Source organism: Hyperolius riggenbachi, chromosome 3 (genome assembly GCF_040937935.1).
Source record: "Hyperolius riggenbachi isolate aHypRig1 chromosome 3, aHypRig1.pri, whole genome shotgun sequence".
Lineage (NCBI taxonomy): Eukaryota > Metazoa > Chordata > Amphibia > Anura > Hyperoliidae > Hyperolius > Hyperolius riggenbachi.
The window spans coordinates 319,934,707-319,949,682 of record NC_090648.1 but is presented as its reverse complement, the minus strand read 5'-3'; the positions used below and the strand labels follow the sequence as shown (position 1 = coordinate 319,949,682).

The window sequence follows — 14,976 nt, the reverse complement described above, 5'->3', positions numbered from 1 at the left end:
TGCATGACTACCTAATACTGCTAAGTGCAGGACACACATGGCAACCTAATACTGCTGTCTAGGGGAGCATACAATGCTACCCAGTACAGATGCCTGTGGACACAGTGGCTACTTAATATTAATGTCTGGGGGACATGTATGGCTAGCACCTAATACTGATATCTAGAAACACAATGGCTACCTAACGCATATCTTTGCAGGTACACAAGACTCCCAGGGGGTGGGTGGCTACTTAGTTAATGTATAGGGAGGTACCTGGCTGCATAATCCTTTTACCTGGTGCAAACAGCTTTGTAAATCTTTTATTGCCCTTGTAATGTTATGTGTGTGTTATTGTGAAGAAATATGATATACATTATATTAAATGCATCCCATGCAGGTGGCTATACACGCTTCTGTAGAGAAACTGTTCCGCAGCATTTGGAAGATCCCACACAATAAGCCTCCAATAGCGATAAAATACTTCTTTGATTTCTTGGATAATCAGGGAGAGATCAGGAAAATCTCAGACCCAGATGTGCTGCACATTTGGAAGACCAATAGGTATGTTTACACACTTCAATTATTTGCAGTCCCTGAATCTATCAGCATATTTCATGTGGAAGATTTACAGTGCTTTGTTCCTATCAATTCTTCTCGGTTCTCTCTCTAAATTGAGTTACATTGAATTACATAATGGCCCCAGTGTAGAGGACAAGTCCTAGATGTACACTGAATAACAGGTGATTAGAATATTAAGTGTGTTTCACATACAGTTACTGGTACTAAAGGAGGATCACAGCCAGTTGCGGGGAGACAATATTCTATAACAGCTATGATTAGCCTGTGGAATGCTTATTGGAGTAGACCTGGACTAAGATCTTAGCTAGGTGAGTAGCATCTCCATGTTAGTGGCACTGTGGCAGGACATCTCCATAGTAGTGGCAGGACATTTCCATGGTAGTGGCAGGACATTGGCTTAAAGGTGCCCATTAGCGGTACCATTTTTTTCACCAAATGCGATCTTTCGATGTGATTTTTATAATCGAATTTTATAGAAAATTTGCCGTTGATGAAGGCAATTGATAAGGGACAATTCTTTGATTGATTGGTAAATAGGATAAAATCGATTCGAAAGTTGGATTTTATGATCGCATTGGAAGAAAGGATTGTTCAGTAAATGTGAACAATCGATAATTGCCTTCCAATTAGTTGCGATCGTTCAAATCGCATGGACAGATCACATTTAGTAAAAAATAGTACCGTTAATGGGCACCTTAAGGGTTGATGAAAGGTATAGGTGTTGCTGAGACCTTTCGTGCCCTCCAGGTTAATCTTGCAGTAGGCACAGATGTTGGCAGGAGCAAGCTTTCACTCCAGGTCTAGTTCGTTGTAACTTGCCCACCAGTGGTTTGATTTCCAGGGCCAATCCATTGGGCAGCACGGTGGCGTAGTGGTTAGCTCTCTCGCCTTGCAGCGCTGGGTCCCTGGTTCGAATCCCAGCCAGGACACTATCTGCAAAGAGTTTGTATGTTCTCTCTGTGTCTGCGTGGGTTTCCTCCGGGCACTCCGGTTTCCTCCCACATTCCAAAAACATACGGATAAGTTAATTGGCTCCCCCTAAAATTGGCCCTAGACTACAGTACTTACACTACATAATATAGACATATGGCAATGGTAGGGATTAGATTGTGAGCTCCTTTGAGGGACAGTTAGTGACAAGATATATATATATACACTGTACAGCGCTGCGTAATATGTTGGCGCTATATAAATACTAAATAATAATAATAATAATCCAAGCAAGGATGCTTCCTCCACACTCTGCTACTCTCCTATGTGCTTTTATCCCTTATAAATAGCTTCTGGTGTCGCACTATCTTTCAGAACTGGCCAGTGTGGGAAATGTACAAAAATCAGGGGTGAGACAGGCATGCTGGTTTAGGGGCCATATTGTTGCATGTTTACTGTTCAATGCAGTGCAACACTATGGTCCATCGTCCACTACTCCTGTTTCACCCCTGACCTACATACATTTTCCATCCTGTCAAATCAACACTTCTGATTGAGTTCAGGTTAAAATCGGAGAATTGTCTGGGGATACTTTAATTGATATGGTAATTGCGCTTCCTGACATAGTGATAACAGTTAATTTACACAGTTTGTTTTGTGCTTCTGTTTTAGCCTTCCTCTGAGATTTTGGATTAATATCCTGAAGAACCCGCAGTTTGTTCTCGACATAAAGAAGACGGCTCTGCTGGAGAGCTGCCTGTCAGTAGTTGCACAGGCCTTTATGGATGGATTCTCCCTCACGGAGCAACAATTGGGCAAGGTAGTGTGTTACTGTAATGCAGCACAGGAGTAATTACTCAGCCATTCTATAATATCATTATGGTCAGTAATGAATAATATGGTACCTCATCATACTGTATGTGCACTGCAGTCATTCTTGTAGCATCTGTTTGACTCTTCTATATTACTGTATTGGAGAGTCAACTACAACTATTCAAGGGGAAAAAAATCACTAGTGGAGTTATGCAAAACCTTGAATATTCTAAATTATATTCCCACAACTACATTGCCCAACTCTAGATATATATATATATATATATATATATATATATATATATATATATATATATATATATATCACTAATATTATAAAAGTGAACATTTGGATGTTTGTTACTCAATCACGCAACAATGGCTAAAAGGATTTGATTAAAGCGTGGCACACACAGTAGATTACCTGGAATAACATAGGATACTTTTTATCCCCGTAAACAAAAAAGTGGGTGGAGACAAATACAAATTTCACTGGGAAAATGTAACCTGCAGCCAGCTGTTTATGGTAGAGTTCCAAAACTTTGCACAGCTGGTCACTGGGTGACTGGGATTAATATTTAGAAAAGTGGGTGGAGCCTACAAAATCCAATCAAAATTCACCTATTGATTTTCAAGGGGAATATTTAATTATGCTGCCATTCTTGCACTGTTAATGGCACAAGCCCCACATCTGGTACATCTGGTCATTAGGTGACTGGGGTTCAAATTCAGAAAAGGGGGTGGAGCCACAGCCAATCAGATTTGTTTAATTTCAATGCAAATTATTGATGCCAAAGACTGCAAAGCTCACAAACTAGATCATAGGTCATTGAGTAATTGTGTGTTAGGGTTAGAAAAAGTGGGCGGAGCGAACACCACCTCAACACCATCTCATTGACTGTCCATAGTTCATGGGGATAGCAGTAAAGCATAACATAGTGCCCAGTAGGACATCATTTTATAATCTTTGTAACTTTTGTGTTTTCAAATGATTAAACAGTTGTCGTTTCCTTCTTTGCAGTCAGCACCAACTAACAAGCTTCTTTATGCAAAAGACATTCCCCAGTTTAAAGAAGAGGTGAAAGCCTATTATCAGGAGATCAGAGAAGCCCCTACCTTGTCTTCCGCAGAACTGACAGAGTTTCTCATTGCCGAATCAAAGGTATTTCATAAAAGGGATCAATGGACAGATAGCTGTAGATAGTAGTACCATTGTTAAAGGGAATGTCAGAAGAAAATTAAAAAATAAATCTACTTACCCGCGGCTTCCTCCAGCCCCTGGCAGCCGATATGTCCCTCGCTGCAGCTCCAGGGTCCCCTCTATTCGAGATGCCGACCTGTCTCACGTGGTCTGGAGCGTTCTGCGCAGATGCAGAAGTACTGCACCTATGGAAAACACTCCATACTACGTGAGCACGATCACCAGCAGCACTCGCGCAACAGTAGATGCCAACCTGGCGAGGTTGGCATCTGCAACGGAGGTACCCCTGGCCACCGGTAGGAAGCAGAGCTGCAGCGAGGGCACAGAATGGCTGCCAGGGGCTGGAGAAAACCTCAGGTAAGTAGATCTTTTTTTTTAAATAATCCTCAGATGTTTCCTTCCTGAGAGGGATATGGAGGCTGCTATATTTATTTTCTTTCAAACAATTCCAGTTGCCTGGCTGCCCTGTTGATCTATTTGGCTGCAGTATTGTCTGAATAACATAAACAAGCATACGGCAAATCTTGTCAGATCTGACAATAATGTCAGAACGGCCCAGTGCAAACCAAAAACCTCTAGCAGATCTGCAAAACGCTAGAGGTTTTTGAAGCAGATTTCAGAGCGATTCTGGGCATGTTTAGAGACGTTTTCTAAACATGCCTTGCGTTTTTGGGAGAGTTTTTGTGTAGCAGATGTCATAAATTGTTACAGAAAAGCTGTTACTGAACAGCTACTGTAACAAAAACGCCTGGAAAACTGCTCTGATCTTCTAGCGTTTTTCAGAGCGGTTTTCCACTTTCCTATACTTTAACATTGAGGCAGAAACACCTCAGAAATCTAAAAAAAATGCTGCAGCCCCCGAGTTTTCGTTTGTGGAAAAAAACGAACCACTCTGGTGTGCACCATCCCATTCACTTTCATTAGCCAAGCGGTTTTCCCCTTGCAAGCGTTTTAAAAAACGCTCCAGAACCGCTCTGGTGTGCACCACCTGATCTGCTGCATGCTTGTTCAGGGTCTTTGGCTAAGAATATTAGATGCAGAGGATCAGCAAGATAGCCAGGTAACTAGTCACTTAAGGACCAGGGGATTTTCCAATGATCGGTGCTGCGTGGGCTCTCCAGCCCGCAGCACCGATCAGGTAATAGGCAGGGCGATCAGACTTCCCCCCTTTTTTCCCCACTAGGGGGATGTCCTGCTGGGGGGGTCTGATCGCCGCCGGCTATCTTTGATTTGCGGGGGGCTCCTCAAAGCCCCCCTCCGCACGATTTCCGCCCTCCGTCCCCTTCCCTCCCTCTACCTTTCTCTGTGGGCTGCGCAGATATCAGTCCTGCGCCGTGTAGGATAGGCTTCAGCCTATCATATGCCAGCGATCCCCGGCCAATCAGAGGCCAGGGATCGCCGATCTCTTTTACGGCGCTGCTGCACAGCAGCGCCGTATGATGTAAACAGCGGGGATTTCTTCCCTGCGTGTTTACATTTAGCCTGCGAGCCACGATCGGCAGCTCGCAGACTGTTCACGGAGACACTCTCCGTGAACTGACATGGAACATGGCAACACCACTTCGACCTGCCGATGCCTATCGGCGTTAGGCGGTCGTTAAGTGGTTTGCAGGGTCCACAGAGTTGGTTAAAAAATAAAACTACTAATCCACTTACCTGGGGCTTCCTCCAGCCCATGGCAGGCAGGACGTGCCCTTGACGCCGCTCCGGAGGCTCCTAGTCTTCTCCGGTGGTTCACCCGACCTGGCCAGGCCAGCTTCCTGGTCGGGCTTCTCCTTGCACTCCAACGTGCGTCTCACGCGGTCGCGCTGACGTCATCGGACGTCTTACAGACTGTACTGCGCAGGCGCAGACCTACTGCGCCTGCGCAGTACAGCCTGGAGGACGTCCAATGACGTCAGCGCAACCGCGTGAGACGCACGTTGGAGCGCACAAGAGCCCGACCTGGAAACCGGCCAGGTCGTGTGAGCCACTGGAGAAGACCGGGAGCCTCCAGTGTGGCGTCGAGGGCACGTCCTGCCTGCCACGGGCTGGAGGAAGCCCCAGGTAAGTGGATTAGTATTTTTATTTTTTTAACTAACTCCGTGAACCCTCCCTTTAAAAAGGAAATGAATATGGCAGCCTCCATTTCCCTCTCGCTACAGTTGTCCTTTAAAGACACAACCAAGATCCCAATGTACTTACAAGGTATTTTTTGTTTTTGTTCATTTTCTAGAAGCATGAGCATGAATTTAAGGTGGACGTGGCTATTTTGGAACTCAGCAAGTACATTGAAAAATACTCTGATGTGGTATGTAGGCAATCCTAAGTTTATTTAAATGCACGTGGCAATGCTAACTTGAATAGCCGTGATAGATGATCAACAAGATTTTTCTGAGAATTTTCTCAGTTGATGTAAATGTTATTGCATTTTGTATGCAATATTAATCAGATATAATTGCTACCAATCTGGACCAATTCCAAGCTGCATACAAATTGCAACAAAATTTGCAACAGCTCAGAAAAAAAATCTATAGTTTAATGAACATCTGTCATGGATAATTCCCTGAGGAAGCACACCTGTGTCCATGTGAATTATGTCAGGGTATCTATGGGAAATGTGAATAACTTGATTTGCCCAAGAACTTTTAGTATTGTTTTAATGCTCAGGGACTAGGAATGATCGATGAGGTGCAAATATTTACATATTTGCATCTCATCGATCTCCTGCATCTCATGGTAGTTCACGCAGAATTATGTAAATTTGTTTGCAAACATATGCAGCATGAAAATGGACCAATCAATTTAAACCTTGGTGGGACTTGATCAGTATATTTTTAGGCCTCTTTCCGTTGGACTGTTGATAGGCAGTGAAATGCCTCTCATACTCTCAAAACTGCTTGCTGCTGCCTAGTAACTGCTCACTGCTGCCTTGCTCCAGCCCTCTACAGTCCATCAGCTCCCTCATCGTCCTCCTAGTCCCTTCGGTTGTGCCGCTGGCAGCCCCAGAAAGTCGGTGACTTGTCTAAATCACAGACAACAGTTCAGGCCACGCACACCCTCCATTCATGCTCCCATACTCGGGAGCGTTCTACCCATGCACAGTTAACTTAGACTGTAACTGGACTTGCGCAGAAAACTCTTGGGAATGCAATGGAGGAGGCGTGTGGCCCAGAACAGTACATGTGCAGTGGCCCACAACCAGGGTTGCCACCTCATCCCTTTAAATACCGGCACATATGAATTATACATGCCTTGTGGCTAGGTAGATGCAATTTAGGCACTGATTATGTTTGAGTAGCCCCAGAACCTGTATAACTTAGATGTGCCGGTATTTAAAGGGATGAGGTGGCAACCCTACCCACAACACAGATTGATCATAGACTTCACAGGAACACAGCAATCGGACCGGGATGACGGCGTGGGAGCTGGTGGACAACAAGTGGCTGGAGGTAAGTAAAAATTCTTTGCATTAGTACATCTCAGGTTTACGTTGCGCACAGATGTAAGGTCATCTGACTGCAGTCTGGATGGTTCTATTAGGACCAGGGAATGACCATATATCATAATCATTTTTTACCTTCCTCTGGCATTCTCTGTACAACCTAGCTTTAGCACCAAGGACTGATGATTCATTTATTGGGTTGGATTTTACTGTTTTCCTCATAGCCATAAACATTCTCAACAAGCTCAAGGCTCAAGGGAAGGCCTTATGTGTAAAGCCCCATCTACACGATACGATTCTTTGTACGATTCGATTACGATTCTATTTATGATCCGATTAAATCCAACATGTCCGATCGGGATTCGATTCAATTCGATTTGCCATTGCAAAACAATGGAAAATTGATTTGAATCGAATCCTGATCGGACATGTTGGATTTAATCGGATCGTAAATAGAATCGTAATTCAATCGTACAAAGAATTGTATCGTGTAGATGGGGCTTAAAGCCGCATCTACACGCGTAGATGCGGCCGCGATGTACCTTATCAATCGATCCGCTGATGCGGCTCGATTGATAAGATCCGACAGGACGGATCTCCTCACTGCCGATTTCCTGCTCGCTCCCCGCGAGGGGACAATGGCAAGGAATCGAGCGGAAGATAAGCGGCGCCGGCGGGGACGAGCGGGGAATCGAATCCGGCACACGCGCGGCGAGCGGGGACGCGGAAGAGGCGATCTGGCGGCTAATCGAGCCGCCGGATCGCCACAACATCTCCCCGTGTAGATGGGGCTTAAGACCTTACAGCAGTCAGAATGCACCCGCATAGCTAATGTCACTGGATATACGAGAAGCTTTTAATTGATAATAAAGAGTGTACACAATACAGTACTTGGATGTTATGATCAGCAGTAATCAAAAAAACTGTTTGCAATAAAACACTTTTTACATCTTTTTTAGATTGTAAGTGCCCTGGAAAAGGAGACAGGATTTGATTCTGAACTGAAGATCTTGTTGCATCTCAAAAAAATAAGTCAAGACAAAAACTTGTGTCCGTGGGAATGAAGAAGATGACCAGGAAACGTACTCAACCCATAAGTGCCATCAGTGGTCCTATAGGCTAAGCCTTTAAAGGAACCTGAAGTGAAAGGGATATGGAGGCTGCCATATCTATTTCCTTTTAAAAAATACCAGTTGTCGGGCTATCCTGCTGATCCTCTGCCTCTAATACAGTACTTTTAGCCATAAACAAAAATCAAGACAAGATTACTGCACGTTTGTTTCAGGTGTGTGATTCAGACACTACAGGTGCCACAATGATCATCAGGAAGCCAGGCAACTGGTATTGTTTAAATGGAAATAAGTATTGCACACCACATTTTTAAATCATCTATCCTTCCACAAGGATGCAAATAAAATACCTAAAAAATATTTTACCCAAACATCAGCAGCGTCGGCCATCACCGCAGGTTTCTTTCATGAAGAACTGGGTCATCAATGCTGAGTCTTCGCCTCCCTCAGTCCCCCTCCTCCATGTCTCCTTAGGATTGACAGATGATTGCTGAATGCGACTGGTGGCGCCGTAGTATGGCAGCCTCGGCTCTTGACTTTCTGATCATATCCCCCATCCTTCTAGACCCTGTATGAGCCAAAACTAATTCCAGGTACAAACCCCCCCTTTGTACTTGGCAAAATAAATGATTGTGATTTTGAAAAAAAAAGTGCCTCTTTGTATTATAAACAGGATCATTGTATATCTGGGTCCAGAAACACTCTAGTGTTGCAATAACAAATGTAGGATGACGTGTTGCAACTATTTTTCAGCAGTGTTCCGGAGAGCTGGGTAATAACTGTTTTTCCATGACCTCAATTCCCAAATTCCTCTCTGCTCTAAAAGATAAGCAAAAGCATAATAAGCTTTAATGACAAACATTTCTCCATTACAAATCACAGAACTGGCACAGATGTCCTGCAGTGTATATACTTCCTGGTGTGTTGGGAGTACAGAAAGGGTTAATCTCTTGTGTTTACATATTAGCTCACAACTAGGCAGAAAGTTGACAGTTTAAATGCTGGTTCATTACTTGCTGAGAAGGGAGAATTAGGCTACTCTCTATAAACACTCACAGAGTGGACTTCTCTATGTTTTCCATCTCTCCTGCGAAAGAGTTCAGTTCCGCTTTAAGCACTTCAGACACATCCCTTGCAGGCTTATGGAATAGAACAAGCTGTGAGGAATTTGCTGTATTGATCCCTTTCTCAGATAAGCAGGAAGAGTATACTTGTGCCAGTATGCTCTATCATAAGTTGTTACCTTTACAGCATTTTTAAGATAGTGGAAAGTTTTTAAACGTACTGTATTATATAATATAAACAAAGATTGTGTCTAATTGTGGGATGATATAAATAGCAGGGTCAGCAGACCTTCTGAAGATAGATCATTAGCAGATGCAGAAATTCCACAAGCTGCCAGCTTGACTGTTTGGGGGTCTCACAAGACCCCATAATCGGAACATTAATGATCATGTAGAGTGATGTATGGTATGGTTTGACATTTGCAATACTAGTCGATTTTTTTACAATATAGCTTTCCGGTTCCAACTGGCAGATTATACTGTGTGCATGAAAGCTTTGGCCAGAAGAGGCTGAATGCTATCAGTTTTCCTGAGAATGAGCAGAAGGATCTCCAAGAAATAAGAGGTCAAAACAGTTACAAACTATGTATTCAAGTTTCCAATGTGCTTTACTGCTTTGCAGGAATACATGGGGCAATGAACTCCGGGTAAAGGTCATTTTACAGAAAACCAGAGGATGAGAACTTGTGCACTTCACATGCGTATGTAAACAATGTAGCCTTATTAATCGTTTCTTCAGCTACTGTTTCTGTTTTCATTTTCATGTGAATGTTAAACTACTAGGCTACCTCAAAACACCAACTTTATTCTTAAACTTCTATTGATCTGAATTGTTTGATATTCTTTGTAATCACTGCAGTAGATGTGTCAGGGCTATATAAATGTATCAATAAAGTGTTTCAACCATGCAAAAAAAATGTTATTTGGCGTTGTTGGAAGCAACCACTCTCAATGGCCTGGTACAAACAGGTAGATCCGTAAGGGCACTCAGTCATTCCAATCAGCTATTGAAGATTGATTGGAAGAGCCAAAACACAACACGCGCAATGGTGCTTCTTGCCTTTTGTTACATGCAATTTCCCACAGGTAAAGATCCATTGATCAGCTGCACATTAATAGGGAAAGGCATGCAAGACCAATTGAGAATGACTATCACATTCAGAGTCCTTTCACACTATGCATGTTGTGTTGCCATAGAATCACAACGTAACAGTGCTGAAAAATCACATTGCGTTAGTATGAAAGTACAATAAAATTATGCCTTACCACAACTGTAAACTTCTACAGGTACATTGTCCAGTAAACAAACAACATGCTGTGTTACTCTGACAGGACCCGACCCGTAGTGGGTTGGGTCCTGTAGTACCCACGTATAGGAATATCATTGCATCACGTTGTGATTATATTGTCTAATGCAACGGAACACAGTGGATTCAGTGTGAAAGGACCCTGTAACGATTGGGGAATTATTTCCGTGGTCAGCGCACAGGATGCGCGCCGACACTGCGGAAATCCTCCACAAGCATGTAATTTGACGGAACCCGGCTTGGGTGCAATGCACCTGTAGAGGGCAATTCCCACCGGCAGATGGAGCTGTGGAGTGCAGACGAACACAGCCTCTGCACAGCCACAGATGCCATGGGAATTGTACGAGTTGAAGCAATGCAGGGCAAGATAGCCCTTAAAGAGAGAGAGCACAGAGACCGAATGTATGTGTGTCCACCAATCTAGTCGCCACCCAGCGATGGTGAACACACAACAACGGAACCGAAGTGGGAACGCAATCGCAAGAGTGGCGATTGCCAAAAGTGACACAAGACCATATTAGACAGAGCACAAGTGTAGCAAGAAAGACATAGCAAATAATAACGATCAGAACATCAAGGAAAATAACAAACGCTAGCTAAACGCGAACACCGCACTCATTCACAACAGCGAATGCATTTAAGAGACGATCACCGTGCGTTAGGCACCCAGTGATAAGCATGCCACCCTAACTAACCAATGTAACACAAACACGAAATAGAGAACGCGAACGCTTGCTAGACGGTTACCTCACTGAGCCTACAGCAAGCGTTCGTACCAGACAAGACAGACAGAAGGAGCAAGTCAGATTGGATCCACTGCTCCTCCGCAAGAGCAAGTGCGATCCCAATAGACAAAGCAATTCGCTACCGCCAACCGCTGGCGACAGCGCAATCGCAAGAACAAGACACGACAGAATAGGCAGTACAAATATACACAATCCTGACTGCACTAAACAGGAATGCAAGGAGCACTCCCAAAGGGAATCCACTCTAAGCTAGCAATAATAGCCAACAATGAGCAGAGGGCTGAGACTCCAGGCAAGTTAGCAGGAACAAACCATCATGACCAGCAAGGAATTCTGGGAAGAAATGTTTTTTATACTGCAAGCCATCAGAGGAAACAGCTAAGCAATTTGCATGACAAGTGTATGCAAATTCCTCACCAGCAGAGCAATTCTGAAACTTGCAAAGCGAAGACAGGTCTCTTTTCCAGAGACCTGCAGCCCTCAGACCTATAGAATGGACAAACAGCTGTCTGCCCGTGCAGACAGCTGAGCAGATCATTACAGACCCATAATCTCAAGACTCACTATTGAACAATAGTTTATCAGTTGTTTCCAGTCAGTCTGCAGAAGAATTCACTTCTAATTAACAGTCATTCAGTCAGACAGACAGTCATCATCAGACATTTCATTGAATTGTTCAGCAATCAGAAATAAAGAATATCACCCACAGTTCTCATTTTGGAAGATGTTTGAAAACTTGTGACAATGAAAGGTCTGCTTTGAGTAGTGTCCTCCTGTATTCCAATATACTGTAGGTGTTCTAACCAACTTGTCATTATCTGTGAGCAATTGTAATTCATCTCTTACGCCTAACGCTACCTTATCAGCTCAGCTTACCTTAAATTTAAAGGCCCATACACATGCTAATGACTGCCTCCGCCAATAATCCGGCATGTGTACAGCAGCCTCCTAACTCCTGATAACCGACAGGTGGATCAGCCCCACCCACCATGTGATGTGACTTCTGGCCAGTCAATGGGGCCTCCACCTACCCCTGCATTGCAACAGAAGTCGTTGTTAGCCTTTAGGCTAACTGCACATCTGTGCAGCCTTGGACCAGATATGTCGCTCCAGGGGTCGGCATCCCTCTGGGGAGTGGCTTCCATCTAGAGTGTTTACAGGCCTTTAGTCATATATCCCCATCTGCACATTCTGCACACTAGCCTGTTTTTCTCTATAGCTGGTTATCAGACAAAACCCATCTGGCTGTCATATATTGGCTTTTTGGAAAACTTATTAATGACTTTGAGTGGCTGTTCAACAGGTAACTGTTGTTATCAGTCAGTTGGAGTTATAAAGCGTTCCTAACATAACTGGAATGTTAGGCCAGCACCACCCATGCCATTACTGGCTACAGACATTACATTAGCAATATGTATACGTAAAAGTATCCCCTGTGCAACAGGTCAAGAAATAATGCATTATACACAAGAAGGAAAAAACAGAGACGCACCAGGGAATATGAATAATAAATACGTCCTTTATTAAGCAAAGGGGGCAATTTTCCCCGTTTCGTTGCTCCTCCCAATATTGCTTGCTGTTACCGCTGCACACTCGATAAACCACGATGGCCCAACATCTTGCAGCATGTCCAACTGATACATCGTCGATCAGACATGCTCTTAGCGCACAGATTTTCATCACATTTTTTTGGTAATAATTGCCTCTTTTACCTCCCCAATGGAGGCTTGGTTTGTCAGATTCAAGCAAAACTTTATTGTATACTCAACAATTTTTAAATTTTTATAGTGTATCTTAATCTTTCTGGCACCTCTGCTTTGTTCTACTACAGTATCTGCAAATTTGTCCACCCTTGGTGGAGGGGTGTTATCCCCTATTTTTCCGATCTACAGAGAGCGACTTCTTAACCTGAGTGAGGTCAGGGCTAATCTCCCCATCTGCCTATACAGTGGTTGCCCGAGCTGTAACACTCCTTTGTGAGTATTTATTCACATTAATTTATCTCACTTAAAGAGACACTGAAGCAGAAAAAAAAAATATGATATAATAAATTAGTTGTGTAGTACGGATAATTACTAGAAGATTAGTAGCAAAGAAAATGTTCTTTTATTTTTATTTTCAGTTATATAGTGTTTTTTTTTTAGAACAATGAATCATTCTCTAATATTTGCAGTTTACACACTACTCAGCATTCTAAATGTTTTTAGAGCAGGCAAGTGAACTATTGACCTGCCCTCTGGGAAGAAAAAGAAAATACAGCGAATGACAGTTGAGATAACAAGCTTCAGAAGACATAGCTCTCTGCGACTTTGAAAGTTGTGGAGCTCAATGGCTTTTTTCCATAAATAACAACTGGAGTTCTTAACTCTTCCTGTACTGGAAACAATATTAGACTCATAGGCTCATAGAAAGCGACGGCCATTTCCACCTCAGGTGGAATGCAGCGTGACCAAGTGTCAGTTTGACACGAAACGGCCGTCGCTTCTCCCCCGTTACTGCCAGCCACCCACCTCCTTCACCACCATTGTTATACAGGCCAGTATATGGATTTGATACTGATGTAAAGGCTGCTTTTTTATGGATGGAATGCCACTGCCATTAAACACTAACAGCAAAGGACGGATGGTGCACGGGCTTTTTCTTTTTTGCATGTATGAGCTGAAAAGTTAGCCCCTTGGCTTATATGCAAGTCAGTGGAGCAGAACGGATGGTGGAGCAGGTTTTATTACTGGTATAGGAGCGTAAGAATTGTGCACTACAAATTCTGCTCTTGCCAGCTGGCTTCCTGCTGTGTCTGTGCCCCCATCTCCTGCAACATGGTGTGCAGAGTGCGCTGCTCAAGACTTCCTGTGGAGCAGAGCATGCAAGCAATGTGTCAGCTGTGCAATGATTGGGTATTCATCCTGTGTGGCATTCGCTGTCTCATATCTATGACCCCATCTAGTGGTGTCTTGAGACACAACTATTGTCCTTGTGGCACATCTGGCTATGGGGAGGGGGCTGAATTGTACTGGGGGCACATCTGGCTACTGTGGAGTGGGCTATGCTGGGAAAGGGGCTTATACGCTAGTCAATCACTTTTTCCTGGTTTCCGAGGAAAAAGTGGATACTTCGGCTTATAAGCCGGTCGACTTACATGTGAGTATATACGGGTATGTAAAGTGGGAAAATCCCTCCTGCATCAATTCTTCTCAGACACCTCCAGGTGCCAGCTGTGGATTCAGTTTACAGAGAATTACAGCCTGGTAGTGGTTCGGGCTGATTAGATTAAGCCCAGGGAGGGCTAGGTTCCCTTATCCTGATGAGCTAGTTGTTTTCGGGGGCCCTCCAGTTCCCATTCCTCTTCTGTCCCCAGCCTCCCAGGAGTTTCCTGGAGGGGCAGCAAGTGATTCTGAACTGTTTCAACCTGCACATGTGCACTGAAAGAAAGCACTCTTGGATGAGCTCTTCCTTTTTCTGTGCAGGCGAGGTTCAGAACTTGCACATGCGCAGTTCTGAATCAATTGTCACCTCTGTTGGTCCACTTGTGTCCAGTACAGAAAATGCCCCAGCAGAGGACTTGGTGTGAACTGACCCAGTCTGGAAGATATTTTCTGCCTTAGAGGCATTTCTTTACCCTGGTTTGAGGTGCAGTGAAGTTGAACTAGGGTGCATGTATTTTTTTTTTTTTGTATAACTAAGATAACTATATGACCTCATAAATTTAAAACAGTGTTTAATAAATGCATACAAGTACAGTGTTGTGCCTTAAAGTGGACCTGAAATCTTGCACAGGACAGAAGGAAAACATAGCTTGTCTAATTCCCCCTAAGGTGTGTCTAATCACAAGTTGTAATTTGATCTCTCCCCTCTATCACCTG

At 43.7% G+C, this 14,976-nt stretch overlaps 1 protein-coding gene across 1 annotated transcript in view; it reads left to right on the top strand.

Annotated features, from left to right (window-relative positions):
- Positions 1–9,980, top strand: part of PLXNC1 (plexin C1) — a 214,862-nt gene extending 204,882 nt beyond the window's left edge. The window contains exons 27-31 of the mRNA XM_068276803.1: positions 380–543; positions 2,164–2,311; positions 3,326–3,466; positions 5,721–5,795; positions 7,889–9,980. Coding sequence (XP_068132904.1) covers positions 380–543; positions 2,164–2,311; positions 3,326–3,466; positions 5,721–5,795; positions 7,889–7,993 — 633 coding nt within the window. The 3' untranslated portion in view covers positions 7,994–9,980. The remainder of the gene's footprint in view (positions 1–379; positions 544–2,163; positions 2,312–3,325; positions 3,467–5,720; positions 5,796–7,888) is intronic.
- The last annotated feature ends 4,996 nt before the right edge of the window (positions 9,981–14,976 follow it).